This window comes from Rhagoletis zephyria, unplaced genomic scaffold (assembly GCF_001687245.7).
Source record: "Rhagoletis zephyria isolate East Lansing unplaced genomic scaffold, Rhagoletis_zephyria_1.1 Rzeph_scaffold_07103, whole genome shotgun sequence".
Taxonomy (NCBI): Eukaryota; Metazoa; Arthropoda; class Insecta; order Diptera; family Tephritidae; genus Rhagoletis; species Rhagoletis zephyria.
In genome coordinates, this window is record NW_016164186.1 from 15,054 (window position 1) to 27,808 (window position 12,755).

Sequence of the window (12,755 nt, forward strand, 5' to 3'; positions counted from 1 at the left end):
TGCAATAAATATATAAATATGTCAGTCGCATTGACAAACTGACGTTGTGGATCAGTTAGTCACTGCGACTGTCTTTGGCGGTGTCTTTGACCGTCCGCACAAGTGTAACAAGATCCTCGCTATGTGCGATGAATGCAGTCTTTGCATAAACTCCCGCTGAGTTCAATGTAACTGATTTGGGTAAACTGTTGTTTGTGTACATTCCTATTTGTTTATACATTACTTATGTGCACATGACAATTAAAGTAAAAAGGGCGATGTGCTTATGCTACACGTCTTCTATTACATATCCTCCGCAGTAGTCGCATATGGGTTCCGGTTCGTGTTTGAATCGGTGAAGGTACGCTTTGAGGCACACGTGTCGAGTTAAACAGTTTGTCAAATAGAAATCGACTTCGCCGTTTAGTCTGCTTCATTTGATTGTATATACGGTTTGCGCTTCACTATGCGTGGTCCCCTCCCATTTTGCACATAAGAGTTAATGAATTGTTGAAAAGGCTGGGCTTGTTTAATCTTTTTTTTTGCCATTCAGCTTTTTTATTAGGCCGATCTAGCTTTTTAATTAAAGTCCTGGCAACACTGTTCCAAACTCTAAAGGGCCGTTTACATAAGACTNGGCTTGTTTAATCTTTTTTTTTGCCATTCAGCTTTTTTATTAGGCCGATCTAGCTTTTTAATTAAAGTCCTGGCAACACTGTTCCAAACTCTAAAGGGCCGTTTACATAATACTTTCCTCGCTTTGCTTGACCGTTCGAATTTTGACAACAAAGCGTGAAGCGTAGAAGTTATGCTACAATAAACGCTTTGACAGCTTCTGCGTTCTCCTTTTCCTCCATATCTCTGTAAAATAGACAACAATATAAAAACATGCATTAATAATAGCAATAAAAATTCCTATTTACCTTATTTTTGTAATTAAATGCAAATGCAAGTCGCAGGGCTTGGGGGCCTGCGTTAGTTGTGGGCGGCGGAGCGGCCAATGCCTGGGGGTTGCTGGCCAGGTGGTGTGGTCAACCGGGAGCGATGGGTTGATTTTCCTGGGCGGCGCTGAAGGCAGTCTGGAAATGTCGGAATGACGTCGGCGTGTAGCTGGCGGCTGTACGGCACTGCCGGACGTTTTCGCACTAAGGACGCTCTGGATGGAGCACGGGGACACGCAAACGACAGCGGCTGGAACGTGGTGGCACTAATAGGGCACTATTACTAGAGCGACCGTTTCAACGCCCGTTTGGTTAAGTTGGGGTAAACGAAATAATAATAAGTTGGCTCAACGAAATAAAAACACCGAACTGATTTCAATTTAGTTTGAGAACAACGCAGGTTTATTTGGTTCGTATTCAATTCGCGTTCATTAATTTTGCTTCGAGTTACAAATTTTCGGGCAGACCGAAGATGCGGAAGGTAAGTATACCGGCAAAAAATACAAAATTCTTAACAATACAATTTCTCCTCTGATCCGTCCACGAGATAGATATGAAGTATGTCTATAGATATGTTGTTTTGACAGCTGGTGATCGTTCAAGTGAGCGAGTAGCGCACGCGTTGCCAACTACCCGGTTGGCTGATAGGGGTTTTCACGGTGCGAGTTAATTTTTATGAGTTCAAAAGTTACAATTCGTAGAAATATTTCAAGTCTAGCTAATTCAATAAATACAAATGGTTAATGCGGTGTGCGTGCGCTAGTCACTCACTTGAACATCCTGCCCCGCCTAGGCGCGCTAGACGGCTAGTGCCACTTTCAACTGCTCCAGCGCTCTAATGGCCTCATCCATAAGCCGATTTGCCATCTTTTCTCGGAATGCAGCGGTATGGAGCCCTGTTGCCGAACGTTTGACGGTGCGTGGTTGTGGAATGGTGGCTGCAGTCGGATTGTAGCGATGGGTAGCGGCCTGGGTAGGTGGGTTGCGACGATCGCGAGCGTTTGAGCGGGAGGCCGGTGTCGGAGGTGTTTGAGTTGGAGGTGCGGTGGTACGGCGATGTGGCTGTGGTGGCGGCGGGGCCCGATGAAGCATCGTGTGGTGCGGCAGTGCACATATCCTGCACGTGATCTGGGATGTGCATTCGCTGGTAGCGTGCGACAGTGCCAGACAGTTGGTGCAGTAGTTATGGGCCCGCGCCAACAAGTACCGCTGCGCTGGCTGCATCCTTCTAAAGAGCGGGCATGTTCGTAGCGCGTGGTGACGCGCGCAAACTCGGCACTTCTGATAATCAGGGCTTGGGCGCCCCCCGCGGTCGCTAGCGGCCACAAACACCTGCGAGCGGAGTGAAGTTCTTGGTGCTGGTGTGGGTGCTGAATCCATTCACGCCTGTAAATAGTTGTGTTGATGTATAATTTTAGTGGGACGTATATCGAGTATCGTGGGTCATGAGACAGAGAAGTATATAATTGTTATTTTGGGGAAAAGGCGCGTATGGTGATTGAAGGCGAGACAAGTTTACGATCAAGCGGTTTGTGGCATAAGTGGTACAGAATCATGATGATGGTGTAGGGTTACTCGGTCGCATTGGGACTGAGTGGAAGTTCGGCCGGTGGCAAAAAACATAATTTAACTATCGGCCGTGTGAGAATGCCGGTTTGAGTGCGTACCTCGACAACACGAATGTGGCCATCGGGGCCGGGCCGTGTCCTTTCGATGCGTCCGAGGCGCCACTCAGTGGGCGGAAGCGTATCGTCGTTGATGAGGACGCACTCGCCGACTTTCGGCTCAATACGGGTGTCTTTCCATCGGTGCCGTTTGTGCAGGTCCTTGAGATAGTCCTCTTTCCATCGTCGGCTAAACTGATGGTGTAGAACTTTGACCTTTTCCCACCGATTGAGTAGAGATAAGTTTTCATGGTTCGATTCAGGAAGAGACAACAGGGGGGATCCCTTAAGGAAATGCCCGGGGGTGAGTGCGGTAAAATCTGAGGGGTCCTGAGATAGGGGAGAGATGGGTCGTGAGTTTAACACGGCTTCTATTCTGATTAATAGGGTGGTAAACTCTTCGAAGGTGAATTTATGTGATCCGGCAGTCTTCTTGAGATGCGTTTTGAAGCTTTTGACTGCGGATTCCCATAAACCACCCATATGAGGGGCGCTGGGGGGAATAAATTTCCAGTTTATACCTTGAGCGGCATATCTTTTGACGATTTCCCGGGATACTTCTTTCGAGAAGGTGATAAACTCCTTCTCAGTGGCTCTTTTGGCACCGACAAAGGTTTTGCCGTTGTCACTCATCATGGTGGCGGGATAGCCTCGCCGGCCAACAAAGCGAGCAAATGCAGCCAGAAAGGCCTCTGAAGTTAAATTCGAGCACAACTCAAGGTGAACCGCTTTTGTCGTGAAGCATACAAAAACGGCCACGTAGCCTTTCACGAGGGTGGGCGATCTTAGCATGGAAGCCTTCACCTGAAAGGGGCCAGCAAAATCAACACCCGTTGTGGTGAAGGGCGGAGCGAAGGTGCATCGTGAGGGTGGCAAGGCTGCCATTATTTGTGAGCGCATTTGCTGCTTGTGGACAGTGCAGGGTTTGCATTGAAAAATGCACTTTTTTATGAGTGGCTTGAGCCGAGGGATATAAAACTCCTGTCTGATCGCCTGCTGCATAAGACGGGTTTCGGCGTGCAAGAGCAGCTCATGCAGGAAGCGTAAAAAGAGTGCAGCATATCGGGATTTCTCGGGAATAATGATGGGGTGGCGTTCATTGTAGCTTAGCGTTGAGTGCGCCAGTCGACCGTTCACACGTAGAAGTCCATCTTTGTCCAGAAATGGGTTTAAGGTGAGAAGCGGGCTCCGTTTATCGATCGGCTTCGAAGCTAACAAATTCCTCTTTTCATTGGAGAAATATCGAGATTGAGTTAAGGCGATGAGCTGGACTTTAGTGTTTCGGAAGTCATCGTGCGCCAGAGGTAAAGGGTGAACTATTATGTGGCTTGTTCGGGTTTTCAGAGTCCGTATGAATCGAAAAACGTGAGTCAAAACCCGGAGTGCGCGTGGGAAGGAGGAGAAACGATCCAGAATGTCGGGTTCTTCTTCGGTGGTGTGTAACGCTTCAATTCGGCGTACTTCGGGTGGATTGTTGATTGTGCGTCGTGAAGCTTTCGGCCAAGATTCCGCGGGGCTGGTGAGCCATTCCGGACCCTTCCACCACAGTGAGGAGGCTGCCAAGTCGAGAGGTTTACATCCTCTTGTACCCATGTCGGCGGGATTATCGTGAGTTCGTACATGCCGCCAGGTGGCATTTCCGACCAGATCGATTATTTGCGCGATTCGATTCGATACGAAGGTTTTCCAGGTATGGGGTGGCTTTTCCAACCATGAGAGCACAATTTCGGAGTCAGACCACAAAATCAAAGCTTGCGGGTGGAGATTGAGCTGAGATTGGACGACCGACACTAGTTTGGCTAGAAGAAGGGCTCCACATAGTTCGAGACGTGGTAAGCTGGTGGTTTTTAGGGGCGCCACTTTGCCTTTAGAGACTAGGAGGTGACACGTTATGTTTTCTTCTCGTATCGCTCTGACGTAAATATTGGCGCAATATGCCTTCTCAGACGCGTCGCAAAAACCATGCAGCTCAACAGGTTGGCCTGGAGAATAGTTCACCCAACGAGGAATTTGGATTGCTGTTATGGCTTTTAAGTTGTTCGCGAACTGCGTCCACTTGACGAGACGGATGGGTTTTACCTGTTCATCCCAGTCGGTTCCATCAAGCCATAGCTCCTGCAAGAGAATTTTGGCTTGAATCATTATCGGCGCTAGCCATCCTGCGGGGTCGAAAAGTTTGGCGACAGAGGAGAGGATTTGTCGCTTCGTGCTCGCTGTGGTTACTGGGATGGACTCAACGGTATATGAGAATGCATCTTTTATGGCATTCCATTGAATCCCGAGCGTTTTCGTCGTACTTGCCTTTTCGAATTCGAGAAACTGTGAATCGAGCACGTCGGCGATGGGAACGGTTTTGAGGATATCAGGATGGTTGGCCGTGATTTTCTTAAGGGGGAAGCCTGCCGACAGAAGAGCTTGTCTGACTTGAGAAAGGGATTCAGAGGCTGAGAGGATAGAGTGCCCACCCGAAAGTATGTCGTCTACATATGTTTCGCTCATTAGTATTGGGGACGCCATCGGGAGTGTGTCTTTTATATCTTTAGAGAGTTCGTGAAGGGTGCGTATTGCGAGATAAGGGGCGCAGTTGAGACCAAACGTGACGGTTTTTAGTTTGAAATCTTGAATTGGACCTTTTGGGGAGGAGCGAAATATGATTCTCTGGTAATCTTGGTCCTCATCGTGTAATAGTATTTGGCGGTACATTTTTTCTACATCGCCATTAAAGACAAATTGGTACGTGCGCCATTTGAGGATTAATAGCATCAAATCGGGTTGGAGGGTTGGCCCGGTGTAGAGGACATCGTTTAACGAGTTACCGGAAGTTGATTTTTTCGATGCATTAAAGACAACACGCACCTTTGTCGTTCTTTTTTCAGGTTTTACAACCGCGTGGTGGGGTAAATAAAATGACGAGTATTTGTTTCCTGAGGATTTCTCATAGGAAGTTGTTTCTTCCATATGACCTAGTGTTATATATTCCTCGAGGACTTGGTCGTACTGGGATTTTAGCTCGCCTTTTTTGAGAAGATTTTTCTCCATACTGAGGAATTGCTGGAGAGCTGGGGCACGGGATCGACCTAAGGTGAGTTGGTCTGGGAAACTGTGCTTAAATGGGAGTCGCACTTTGTAACGACCATCAGATGTGCGTGATGTGGTGGATATATAAAAGTCTTCACACACTCGGTCCTCAGAGTTGAGAGATTTGGGAGTGGGGATTTCTTCCAGTTCCCAAAATTTTCGAAGTTGGGAATCGAGATTCTCATTTGAGACTTCGTCTACTTGGGTCGAAAACGAGCTTATTTGATTGGGGACTTGACCACTAAGGATCCACCCAAATATGGTGTTTTGTGCTAATAAGTTTTTGGAGAGTTTTTCAACCCCTTCTAGCACAATTTGTGGGATCAGGTCGCTGCCAATGACTAAGTCTATTTGGGATGGGGAGTGGCAATTGGCGTCTGCTAAGGTGAGATGAGACCATTTTTCCCGTTGTTCTTGAGTGGGTTGGAACTTGGGTAGCAATTTGGTTAGCTGTGGGAGGACGATTGCTTGTGCTTTAATCCGTGTGGATAAATCGTTTGAGACAAGAACCAGAGAGCATAATTTTTTCGAGGTTTGGACTACCCTTCCACCCATTCCTGAGATTTCGAAATTGGAGGTTCGACATGGTAGTCTCAATTTGAGTTGCGCTTTGGAGGAGATGAAGCTCCGTTCTGAGCCCTGATCAATGAGGGCTCTTAGTTTGAAGAGTTCCCCTCTGTGTTCAACGGAGACGATTGCCGTCGGGAGTAGTACTTTACTTTCATTTTCGGAGTAGAAGGATTGTACCTGGGACTTATTTGAACACGAGGGTTGCTCGTCTTGTTCTTCCAGAGACTGGGGAGTTTGGAGACTGGCACTGGTGGAGGTGGTAGTTGCCACTTGAGATGAGGCCTTATGCACTCGGGGAGTTGATGAATTTTTTGAGAGTGCGTCATCATGGAGTGATGAGTTGTGCCGTTCTTGGCAATGAGCGCAATTGTGAGGGCTTCTGCAATCTTTAATTAAATGCGATTGGGATAAGCAGTTTAAGCACATGTGATTATCTCTCACAAATTTTTTCCGATCCTGAATTGACAGTTTTTTAAAGCGAGAGCAGCTGTAAATGGGATGCTGAGAGGTTTTGCATAATGCACATTTATACATTGTGCGCTGCTCTGTCATATGAGATTGGATCTTTGAATGGGATTTATTGTGAGTGTCATGTGAATTATTGCTTTTAAATGCGTATGGGTTTTGTTTGGGGTAGCTTGTATGCGGGGGGATCGATTTAACCTTGGCTGGGCGCCACTGATCTACTCTTTCTACCACCTCATAGCGAGTAGTCAGAAACTGGTTCATCTGGGACCAGTTGGGGAGGTCTTTTCTGGAGATGAGAGATTGTTCCCACAGAGTTACTGTGTTCTCCGGAAGTTTGGAGGTGACCAGATAGATGAGGATGGGGTCCCAACTCTCTGTCGAAACTTGCTGGGTAGCGAGGATTTGAAGGCAGTTATTTACAGAAGATTGTAATCTCTGTATATCCTCGCTATTTTCAACTTGAATTGGTTTCAAATTCATTAGGGTTTTTATTTGGTTATCTACCAAGACTCTGCGATTTTCATATCGTGCTCTTAGGGCTTCCCATGCCAGTTCGAAGTTGTCATCACTTAACGGGAATTGTTTGACTATTTGGCCGGCTTTGCCTTGCGTTTTGTACCGGAGGTGGTACAACTTCTGAGCATTTGTGAGTTTTGGGTGGTTAATGTAGACCGCGGTGAACATGTCACGGAAGGACGGCCATTGTTCATAACCCCCGTAAAATATCTCAGTGTCGCAAGGAGGGACTTTTAAGCCGAAGCCTGTTTCTTCTTTGGGTTGTGATGTACCGGCATGGGGAATGGGATCACTCCTTTGTTTGAGTAACAGAAGTTGGTCACCTATCTGGGCTTTTGTGTCTTCATACATTATAAGACAAGACCTGTATTTATTGTACGCGGCTGACTTGAAATCTTCGGGGAGATCCTGATCTTCAGTTTCTAAGACCGTATCGTAAGAGATTTGGACCCGATTCCAAAAGTTATCGCAATTATTGTCTTTTATTTTCAGACTTGACTCGGTGTTGTCTTGGATTGGGGTGGACTTGAAACGAGTACAGTAGTCCATGAAATTATCTGTTTCTGATATAAATTTAATAGAAGCGAACGACTGCTTGGATTTCTTCGTGGCTGACTTTCCACTTGTACGCGTTGAGCGTTGGGACTCCGTGGAAGTACCTTGGGTTTTTTCATCGTCACTCATCTTTGGGCTTTTTGATTTATCTATTTGAGGGGCACCAAGCATTTGTTAAATCAAGAGAAAAGGGGAGTGAGTTGATCAGTTATGAGAAATAAAATGACCGCAATATAGTGTTCGCAACACGAGAAGTAATAGAAAAATTTGTCGCTTCGAAATATGTGTTCGTACCACTGTACCCGCTTGAGCAAAAAATTCAATCACCCTACCGCACTTTTTGTTATATTTGTATATATGTAATGTATATATGTATAGGTATATAAGTATATATTAATATTTTATGAGGGGTCAGAGATAAGCTGATATTTGTGGAGTTTATTAACTTTTAACTATTTAATATTTAAGTGAACGTTTGTGTGTGTGCATATATGTATGCGCGCTCATATATCAAAATTTATGTGTGGAAAAAAATGAGAGAGAAGTAAATACTCGCAGTTATTTTCACTTTGTTCGAAAGTACATATAGAAATATGCACCGTTTGCTGATTGCGCGGGAAAATATGAATATTTATATAGGAGATCTCCACAAATATTGCTTCTTTTATATATATATGTATGTGTATTTTTTTTTCTTTTTTGGGCGTAAGTGGGGTTAAAAGAAATTCGTTTCTTACTTACGGCTTGATTTGGGCTTTGGGTACTTATGTGGTTGATGATGATGATCCGCCTGGAGTGTTGCGGGCTGGTGTCAAAAGGAGGCGACGAAGGACCAAATCGCAGGGCTTGGGGGCCTGCGTTAGTTGTGGGCGGCGGAGCGGCCAATGCCTGGGGGTTGCTGGCCAGGTGGTGTGGTCAACCGGGAGCGATGGGTTGATTTTCCTGGGCGGCGCTGAAGGCAGTCTGGAAATGTCGGAATGACGTCGGCGTGTAGCTGGCGGCTGTACGGCACTGCCGGACGTTTTCGCACTAAGGACGCTCTGGATGGAGCACGGGGACACGCAAACGACAGCGGCTGGAACGTGGTGGCACTAATAGGGCACTATTACTAGAGCGACCGTTTCAACGCCCGTTTTGTTAAGTTGGAGTAGGCTCAACGAAATAAAAACACCGAACTGATTTCAATTTAGTTTGAGAACAACGCAGGTTTATTTGGTTCGTATTCAATTCGCGTTCATTAATTTTGCTTCGAGTTACAAATTTTCGGGCAGACCGAAGATGCGGAAGGTAAGTATACCGGAAAAAATTACAAAATTCTTAAAAATACAATTTCTCCTCTGATCCGTCCACGAGATAGATATGATGTATGTCTATAGATATGTTGTTTTGACAGCTGGTGATCGTTCAAGTGAGCGAGTAGCGCACGCGTTGCCAACTACCCGGATGGCTGATGGGGGTTTTCACGGTGCGAGTTAATTTTTATGAGTTCAAAAGTTACAATTCGTAGAAATATTTCAAGTCTAGCTAATTCAATAAATACAAATGGTTAATGCGGTGTGCGTGCGCTAGTCACTCACTTGAACAGCAAGCGCATGAGAAAAGATTCATGTAGACAGCTGATTGCCAAAGCGCGCAAAAGTTGAGAGTTGCCCATGATTTTGCTTCGCTTTGTTTTCTCGCATTCTGGTTAGCAAGACTCATATAAAATCATGTATTGAACTTAGCAGTCAAAGCTGAATTATGAAGCAAAGCGAAGCAAAAGTCTTATGTAAACGGTCCTTAATCCTAGTAAACACTATTAGGGCTTTCTTTGTCGCGTCACTATGTTCTTTGCCTAACTCGTTTCTGTAACTCTTCTCTGCCGTTTGTTAATTTTCGAGCGAAGTGAAGACACTGTAAAAGTGATGTGTTTCGGAGTGACTTGGGAGGAAAAGTGAAGTGATTATCGAAGTGACGACTTTCATGCATAATAAAGGGCCATTCAGATACAACTTTCCTCGCTTTGCTTGACAGTTCAAACTTCGACAACAAAGCGTGAAACGCAGAAGGTATGCTACAATAAATGCTTTGACAGCTTTTGCGTTCTCCTTTTCCTCCATATTTTGTATCTGTAAAATAGATAGCAATATGATAATATGAATTAATAATAGCAATAAAAATTCCTGTTTACCCTATTTTTGTTATTAAATGCAAATGCAAGCGCACGAGAAAAGATACATGTAGACAGCTGATTGCCAAAGCGGGCAAAAGTTGAGTGTTGCCCAAGATTTGGCTTCGATTTGCTTTGCTTTGCTTCAAACTTTTTTATGTGAGCATACTCGTGCATATGCCTACATCGATCTTATATGCCAAGTAAAGAACTATCAAGCAAATCGAAAAAAGTTGTGTTTTTCAGCCTTTAGGGTGTGAAGTTTTTCGATTAGGTTATTTATTATCTGATTGGTTAATCGATTATATTTTTATCACAATAAAAGTTATCTTTAACCTTTATTAATTTATAATTTATTGTGTTCCTGTGCAAATTTAGTGCTGGAATATCTTTCACAATGTCTCAAACGTTCAGGAAAGGAAATCAAAAATTACAGTTCACTGATGATATTAACACTAGAATATAATTAATCGATTATCGATTCACAGAACCAAGGTAATCCTCAGATACAGAGCAACCACGTCACCACCAGATTCACTTAAATGTTTCCTTTTTGCTGTAAAAAAAGATGTATGAAAACTAAAATGTAATAGTTGTTTTCCTTAAATATTTACTAAATAATTATGAAACTTTATCCACCCATTCATTTCTGTGCGTTTTACAACTATACATGTGAAAATTAAAATCAAAATAACTTCTTCCAAATAACCGATGCCAGATCGAAGGTTTATTAGGCTTCTTTTGAGTAGTTTTTTGCGAAGAGTTTCTTTGCCATACTTACTATTCAACAAGAATTTTTGCAAAAGATTGTTGATCGTGGTTAAATAAATCATATATTTCAAAGAAATTTTTATTCGTGAAAATTTTATTTTGTGATAGGCTTCTCTGATCTTTTTATTTAGTGTAAATAAAACGAGGTTATCTCACTTACGGCCCAACGTTTCGCCAATCTTCTTAGCATCTTCAGGGGCGTGTTTATTTAATTATCTGTTAAAAAAAAAATAATATATGTATGATATTAAATAAAGGAACAAATAAACATATATACATATATTCATAATTACATATAAAAATCACGGTAGAACAACTAAGATATTAAACACAAAAGTACTCACAAACAATTCGTCATTAAATTAACTACATCTACTAAAATCGATACCATCTTCTGTGGTAGTTTGGTCTAAACTAAAAATTAAATTTGAATTTCATAAGCATAACAAGTAGGCGGCAGAAATGTCATCGGTGTCTTCTTTTATGTTTATTGTGTTTTCCCTTATTTGCAAAATCCTTAAGCTTTCTAATGTATATCTGTTTTTTTCTCGTTTTTCTATGATCAAATGATGAGATCGTTGCGGTGAGTATAACGGTATATATATTTTTTTTGTGGAAACAAAAACTGCAAAAGTTATTAAGCGTCAAAGCTAAAATTAAACAATTTTTCAAATCAAAATTTCTTAAAAATGAATACATGGATTCCCTTTAATTTGATATGCATACTTTATATATGCCTTGTTTAGTTTTCACAAAAATCGAATTAATGTAAAAATATTTACAAACCCAGTTTTTTTAATTCCCTTACTAAGGATTTATAAATACGCAGAAAGGAGCTCCGATTCTCTTCTCCGGCAACACAAAGGGGAGAATTCTACGAAAAAATACTGTGGATAGGATAGCCGGTGTTGGACGGGCTAGGGTTGTTTTATGCAAATACTTTGTAAAGTGAGGTTTATTGACAGCAGTATGTATGTCAACTGGAAGTGTGATTAACTTTAGATTCAGTTTTACATCTTTTACATATAACTAATAAGGGGATTTAAAAAAAAAATTGTTTTTAAAGATTGGTTAATTTTCTTTTTTTGCATTGATACAATTTTCATAAAAACTATACATAACATATATGTATGTATATATATCAAATTAAAGGGAATTAAATTTCCTATCAAATGAGACCAAAATTTCTGTTATGTTGGCCGATTCTACATGGCTCAAGAAAATTGCTCGTGTAAATGGTGATTAAAAAATCGCTTGCCTCAAAATAGACAGCAAGTCAACTTTTGGAGGCGATTATCAAAAAATCGCATCGATTATACTGATGACCAAGAATGATAGAATACAAGATTGCGCCAATCGAGCCGAGAGCAACTGGCCGTGACGTCAAAATATACCTATGAGAGAGAAAGACGAACTCGACAAGAAAAAGAAGAAGCATCGAACAAAAGGCAGTATTGCCAAGTTTTGAATTTGAAAAAGGTCCAAATTTTTATTGGTGTATTTTATGGACTTAATATGAATACATAATTCTATTGTGAGGATGCCGATTCAAATTAATAAAAATCAATGTTTCTTGCACAACGGTCGATTTCTTCTGGCATGATTGAAGGTGCTGCACATATTTCGTTGTCGCTTATGATTGTCACTGTGCCATGATTTTGTTTAAATTTTTGTAAAATTGCTTAGCACACTTACGATTGCTATAAATTTTGCTTCCATTTTTTTAAGACTTTCTAATTTGAAGTCTTCAAACTAAAAACAAAAGCACCAGAAACGCACCAAGCACAAAACTCAAAAATTTTCGCGTTTTGAATACCCACTAAATTTGGTGCGAAAAGCATGAAGTTGGCAACAGTGAATGTAAACAAAAGTATATTATGACGTCAGCGATTGGGTGGATGCTGTCAAATCGACGAAGAGAGGGTTAGCAGTCCGCGAATGGCGCGACCTTTATTTTCTGGATCGTGACTGATGACGTTAGCCCAACATAGTAGGTATACTTGCACCAAAAATACAAGATCCCCTAATCACAGAAGCAAGAAAAAAGCATATTTCTGAGCGTTT

The 12,755-nt window shown here is 42.6% G+C and overlaps 2 protein-coding genes across 3 annotated transcripts; both read right to left on the reverse strand.

Moving 5' to 3' along the window:
* Positions 1 to 939: 939 nt before the first annotated feature.
* On the reverse strand, positions 940 to 8,915 carry LOC108373870 (uncharacterized). The gene is made up of 2 exons (XM_017629811.1): positions 8,513 to 8,915; positions 940 to 2,306 (listed from the first exon to the last, which is right to left on the reverse strand). Exon 2 carries the CDS (start codon positions 2,298 to 2,300, stop codon positions 1,719 to 1,721), a length of 582 nt encoding a protein of 193 aa, XP_017485300.1. The 5' UTR covers positions 2,301 to 2,306; positions 8,513 to 8,915; the 3' UTR covers positions 940 to 1,718.
* On the reverse strand, positions 2,316 to 8,516 carry LOC108373869 (uncharacterized). Of its 2 annotated transcripts, none has more exons than XM_017629809.1 (2): positions 4,291 to 8,516; positions 2,316 to 4,242 (listed from the first exon to the last, which is right to left on the reverse strand). In XM_017629809.1, exons 1-2 carry the CDS (start codon positions 7,940 to 7,942, stop codon positions 2,492 to 2,494), a joined length of 5,403 nt encoding a protein of 1,800 aa, XP_017485298.1. In that variant the 5' UTR covers positions 7,943 to 8,516; the 3' UTR covers positions 2,316 to 2,491. The 2 variants fall into 2 exon arrangements, with proteins under 2 accessions (XP_017485298.1, XP_017485299.1); XM_017629810.1 differs by having other exon boundaries at positions 2,316 to 4,239; positions 4,288 to 8,516.
* Positions 8,916 to 12,755: the final 3,840 nt, after the last annotated feature.

Bases quoted from the DNA above. Each gene is read 5' to 3' on its own strand.
- LOC108373870 (XM_017629811.1), bottom strand. From the start codon at position 2,300: ATGGATTCAGCACCCACACCAGCACCAAGAACTTCACTCCGCTCGCAG.
- LOC108373869 (XM_017629809.1), bottom strand. From the start codon at position 7,942: ATGCTTGGTGCCCCTCAAATAGATAAATCAAAAAGCCCAAAGATGAGT. The intron at 4,243-4,290 runs AAAAGCCACCCC...ATCGAATCGCGC, and splicing joins AATTGTGCTCTCATGGTTGG to AAATAATCGATCTGGTCGGA.